The following is a 6000-nucleotide window of genomic DNA, read 5'->3' as shown; positions in this document are numbered from 1 at the left end:
AAAGACCACATGAACGCAGCATTACACAGTCAGTAGTTCTGACTGAAACGACCGCCAGCCTGAGAAAGAGTGGAAGAAGAAGGGATATGCCAACAAGCAGAGAACTTTCATTTGATGGAGCAGAAAGTCTGCTTCGTCACAGAGACACAAAAGAAAAGAAAGAAAAACATAAGGGGTTTTACTTCCTGTATTAAAAATCTCAGAGCTCAAGGAGGACGGACGCTATGGAGCTTGCCATGTCATTACCCATCTTAAAGGATGGGACATTTCCACTTGTCATCCCCCGGAGAGTGACGTTTAAAACAGTTAAATCCAGGGTGGCTATGCGCTTTTCTACTGCTACCACTGATGCAGCGACTGATGGAGCGATCTGCACACTGATTATAATGTGAATGTTATAGACAGAAAACCACCTCCGGCTTGATTTTAACTGTGCGGACGAAGAAAAGCACTGTGATTTTACTCAGAGGGAAGAGAGAGGAAGACTGCTATAAAACAACCTAGCACTGGCACTTTGACATTGACCTTATTAACAGTGACTAAACACAAAAGAAAGGAGTGTTTCATTTTGCTGTTGTGTTTGTGTGGTGCTATAAATCATCATCCTCTGTGCTCTGTTGGCTTCTTCTTGACATGTCGACATGGGTAGAGGGAAGAATCCGCTTTAGGTTTCCACTTTTCCATAAGTCCCCTCCGGCGGGCGGTACGGTTTAGGGAAGGCCTTCAGTTGGAGAGAGTTAAAGGCGTATTTACGACATCCAACATTCTTCATGGTGTTTTCTCTCCGGCACCCCTCACTGGAAGAATAGGTGAACAGATAACCAGGGAGAGGTGTTTAAAGTACGAGGACAAATATTCATTCCAACGACTTCTGATCAGCTTTTTTAACATCACAACTGTTTGTGTGTGTGCGTGTGTATGTGCGTTCTTGTCTAGCTACATTTATGAGGACCAATTTGAGTTTTTACCATAGGAGTGGGGACATTTTTGCTAAGTGAGGACATTTTGGCTGGTACTCACTCACCTCTTTAGGAGTCTTTTTAAGGCTAGGACTTGGGTTTAGGGTTATGATAAAAATGAGGGTATATTTAAAGCTGATATAGGTGATTGCCCCGATATGTCTCTCCCTCTGGCTGCGAGAACTATAAACAAGGTGTAGCAGGCCATTGTGGCTGGTGTGCCGTCAGCTCAGCAGTAAACAGTTCCCACCCTTGTAAAAATGGATCCCTTGACCAAAACTAACACAGTCTAATGTATTACAAACTATGTGGGAACACTGTTGTACAGCTGTATTGATTGTCATGGGCATGTATGCATCATGTTTCAGTCTTTTTTCCTGTTTGAGAAGGAACATGTTTGCTGCTGTACCGGTGTTTGTCCTACCCGGTCAAAACATTTCAACAGCATTATATGGAGACTGGAAAGGTTCTCCACCCATGGTAAAGATGACTGGTAGTTATTTGGGATCTGACTCCATGTTCCATATAGATAGGAATAACCATTTATTAATGGAGAAAAACCACAGATTTCAGCTTTAAGGTTAGGTTTCAGGTTAGGCTTGAGGTTACGAGTTCTTGTCAAGGTTAGGATTAGGGGATAGGGAATGAATGTAGTCATCGAGGGTCCTCACAAGTACAGAAAAACAAAAGTGCATGTATGTGCATAAATTGTATGTATTTGTGTGTTTTTGACAGGTGGCTGACCTGCGCATACAGTCCAGAGCCTGGAAGAAGACCTGAGGAGCCAAGGCGTGCTCCTGCTGGAGGATCTGACACTGTTCCAACGTGAGAGACATGGCCGTGCGATCCTTGGCGCTCTTACAGCAGGTGAAACGCACTCCGTTCAGACGACGACATGCCTGGGATACGGTGAAAAGAGAGAGACAGACAGAGAGAAGAGGGAAATAGTGTGTTAGGGCCTAAACAAGCTCTACATGAGCAGATGAATGCCGATACTTCAAGCTACGCAAAATCGATTTAACACATCATTGCATTCTAAAATGCATCACCTGAAATTCTTAATGCAACGCAAGCATGAGTGGCAATCTCAAGCATTGCAGCGAGGGCCGCTGTAGCAGGCAACAATGGGATGAAGGTGTCTTCTTTGATTTCTGCTCTGTCTTTCCAACACATTGTCATCCCACAGCATCCCATATATTGATGCTATCGACGGAGCGTCGATATATGACATGCAAGGTATCCTTTGGCATCTGTATGAGACGCAGCAGTGTGGGGTTAGAAAGCTGCTGACACTGAATGTCATGTAACAGGACTTCCTGTTTACCTCCTTTTTCGATGCGGCCGCCTTTGAAATGGCATTAGCCTTGAAAGACTTGTGTGACAACTGCTGTGCATTATGTTTTGTCACTTCGTGGGCAAGTTCCACCTGATAAGCTCCTGCTAGTGTCAAATCTTTAGTGTGGGCTGCATTCAGCATTTGGTCACAGACATCTGCACTTTTAACCCTGCACACAAATCTATCTATGAGAGCATTGTCTAGAAATGTCCCAAACTTGCAAATAGCTGCTAGCTTCCTCAAACCAGCCATGTACTCACTTATGGACTCGTTGTCTCTTTGGTTTCTGGAGTTAAACTTGTATATTTCTGCAATGAAGTTTTGTCTTCAGCACAAAATGCACATGCAGCAAGTCAATTAACTCCAACAGCTTTTTCCTCTGAAAGTTTCAGTGGTGCACATAAGTCCATCAGTGGTGGTTCTTTCTGCCCACGATAGTCAGGAATACTGCTTTTGACTTTTCATCACCATATATCAGCCCGTTTGTTATCAGTAACTGTTCTAACCTTTCCAAATAGGCTTAAAATCCTTCTTAATTTTCATCAAAGTGAAAATCTTCACTTTTAACAAATGCCGCCGCCATCTTCACTGTGCATCTAAAGTTTTTACTTGCAAAAACTCTTTTCCACCTGAGGAAATCCCATCCTCATCGTCAAAAGTCTTTGGTGTGTCACAGAATGTTGTGGAAAAACATATATATCTCTGGTGACAACACGACAGAGAGAAGATGTTATCGAACTATGGTGGCTACTTTATTAGGTGGCAGGTAAAAAACATATGTCTGCACTTGAGCAGCTCCTTGTATAAACTGAGCCCCAACTGCACCTTAGCGCCCCTTCAGGAGGTAACAAATTATAACATAGCACCCTAAAACAGCACTGATATTATAACAGTACATTCTTCTCATTGTTAAGCATTTGCTTTTCTTTTATACACCACAGTACCTACAGTGAGTGTTTGGAGGATGAGTGGTGTTGTATTGAATGGATGGTGGTGAGCAGTGTGGCTTCAGACTGAATATGGTCTCTTACCTCCGCCGCCTGCCACAGGATCTCCACGTTCTTGTTCTTCTTGGCACTGACGTTCTGACTCAGCAGCTTGAGAAGCTCAGGAAGGCTGGTTGTACTACGGGAGCGAGGGAGGCCTGGTGGAAAACAGAGGAAGAGGAAAGATGGCATAAGGTTCAGGGATTAAATTGGGCCAGGGCTGTTCGGGGCTCAGCACTGCTGCATAGCATCTCACACGTTATCGGGCGGAGTTGAGCCCCGGTAAAAAAAAGAAAAAGAAAAAAAGAATTCCATAAACTCTGCCTTGTTAAAAGAATAGATATATTACATGCTGGCCACTCAAAAAAAATAAGAGTTCATGTTTATTTTTGTTTTTTTGTTTGTTTTAACGACGTTGCGTCATCACTTTCGCAGTTAGTGGTGAGCCACTGGCTGCCACACCCAACTCATGTGGGACCTGGCGAAAGCGCACCCCGAGATAAAATGTCCGGTCGGTGTACCCGAGAACACTGGTGATGTCATCACGAGTTTATTAACCAGTGAGAAAATTTCCTCACAGTGGCATCCCTTGTGGGAATATCAGATGAACTGCATGGTGTACTACGTGCATGCACGTGACAGACAGACAGGAGTGAGTATACCACGCAGTTCGTCTGATATTCCCACTAAACAATGTCTCATCTATCAACAGTCATATTTTAGCAAGCTGCTGTAAACTTAACTATAAACCAGTGACCATGGTCATTCATTATTATCATGTTTTTTTGGTTTTAAATCAATGCAAACTCATCATATCCTCAGACAGCCAAGTAAGTTATTTTAACTAGCTAGGTGTGTCAGTAATATCAGCAGCCAGGGCCATTTTGTTAGGCTTAATTTTGTGACTGTAAATTGAACCATCCCGTAAATCAAGTTAGGCTAGAAGCCAGTATGTGGCATAGGTGGATGGCAGGGTAGGGAGAAAAATAGTTCAGAAACTGACAGGTTTGATAACGGAATGTAAGCTGCTCTGATGTTCTGCTGATACAATGCTTCGGTTTTACAAAATGATACTAACACAAGATGGCTTGCGGCAGGTTACCGCCAGTCTGTTGTAGCTAACTGTTACATTAAGCTAGCTGGCAAGCTCTAGTTCGAGTTTAACTGTCAAGCAAACTAGCACGTATTGATATCTATGTGTGTGCAACCATGATAACCCTGAAACCAGAGCCTCCCCCCATAACAAATCTCAATTTAACCCCTGGTAAGGCTGATATCTGGACAGGAGCGGATCCAGAGATTACTTTGGGCAAAATTGTTTTTAACTGTTTTTCTTTTTAAAGTGACTTACAGTCCTCCGGCAGGACCTCTTTGAACTGGTCGTAGTAGGAGCCGAGACGGGCCATGTTCTCCGTGTTTATCACCTCCTGGAGAGACGTGTCTCCAAACCTAGGGGCACATTTAAGCATTTCACTGCTCATTGTACTTTTCCCTGAAGGATGTGACAAACAAACCTTTGAATCTGGAACATGTGCCGATGTTAGGATGGAAATCAAACCCCACCGTTCAGTCAAGTCATATCTATTTGTGTAGCCCTAAATCCTAGTTAAAGGGGTTTTACATTCCCATTATATTCACATTAAATTAAACAAAACAGGACAATAGAACATACTGTAGTTTGGCGGCCCCTATCCAAAGACCCTCGATTAGCATAAGGAAAACCTCCACAGAAAAAACAACTTTTCTGTGGAATTAAAGTTGTGTTATAAGTTTTTTTTTTTTTTTGGTTGCTCACTCAAATGAGGTTGTTTTGTGTCAATCATCTTTCTACGCAAACAGGAATTGGTTGTTTAAATTGAAGCACATCCTTCCTGATTTCTACATGTGCAAAATGTTGTCAGACCAACATCTGATATGTTGATCTGGGGCTAACCCTGACATAATCTGAATGGATAAATGACATGACAGCCCGGAGACATCTTGTCACATGTCGACATGATAGCATCTGTCATTTGCAAAAACAGCAGAAACTACAATTGAGAGACTGTGGTCGATAAGAAAAGAGAAACTCAAGTGATGCGTGTCGCATGATAACCCACGTTATGCAAATCATGTGGAAAAAATCTCGAGTTGTCAGAATAACTGTTAACCTTTTCATCTGCCAGCTGCTTATTTTGCGCCACTCCAACCATTCAGTCCTGTTTGCTCTTGTCCTGAGTCGATTGATCTCTTTCTGACACATCCTGTCTTTATTCTGGTCTACCCACTGCATCATTCCCCATTCAGCAGCAATCTGCTCCCGCAACCTTTCCTTGTCGTCTGATCTCGGTGACTCACCTCTCGGCTAGCGTCTGTTGTTCATTTATCCCCACGTTGAACACCACTGGCTGCACACGCAGAAGCATGCCATTCTGGATCTCACGTGGCAGCGTGTCGAACATCGCCCCCGGCATCGGCACCCTGACGTTGAAGCCGTTCCTGTTTCCGGTGATGACAGGAAGCATGTCCGGACTGAAGCCTGATGTTGCCTGCGTCACTTTAAAGGTGACATTCCTCAGGTCCATCACACCAATGCTCATGTCCTCCAGCATGGCCAGCTCTTCCCCTTGAAGAAAGCCACATTGCAGAAGATAATGTGATCGAGACGTCTGTGACAGGAGAGGACCTACTCTTACGCAGCCCTAGTTGCCTATAAGATACAATAATATCTTCGCCGTCA

At 43.6% G+C, this 6000-nt stretch overlaps 1 protein-coding gene across 1 annotated transcript in view; it reads right to left on the bottom strand.

Moving 5' to 3' along the window:
• Positions 1–664: 664 nt before the first annotated feature.
• Positions 665–6000, bottom strand: part of inpp4aa (inositol polyphosphate-4-phosphatase type I Aa) — a 28677-nt gene continuing 23341 nt past the window's right edge. Inside the window, exons 19-23 of the mRNA XM_056289314.1 lie at positions 5619–5886; positions 4633–4730; positions 3327–3439; positions 1704–1858; positions 665–797 (exon numbers count right to left, since the gene is read on the bottom strand). Coding sequence (XP_056145289.1) covers positions 665–797; positions 1704–1858; positions 3327–3439; positions 4633–4730; positions 5619–5886 — 767 coding nt within the window. The remainder of the gene's footprint in view (positions 798–1703; positions 1859–3326; positions 3440–4632; positions 4731–5618; positions 5887–6000) is intronic.

The sequence above is a fragment of the Lampris incognitus genome, chromosome 11, assembly GCF_029633865.1.
Source record: "Lampris incognitus isolate fLamInc1 chromosome 11, fLamInc1.hap2, whole genome shotgun sequence".
In the NCBI taxonomy this organism is placed as follows: Eukaryota; Metazoa; Chordata; class Actinopteri; order Lampriformes; family Lampridae; genus Lampris; species Lampris incognitus.
This window is presented reverse-complemented; position numbering and strand designations above follow the sequence as displayed.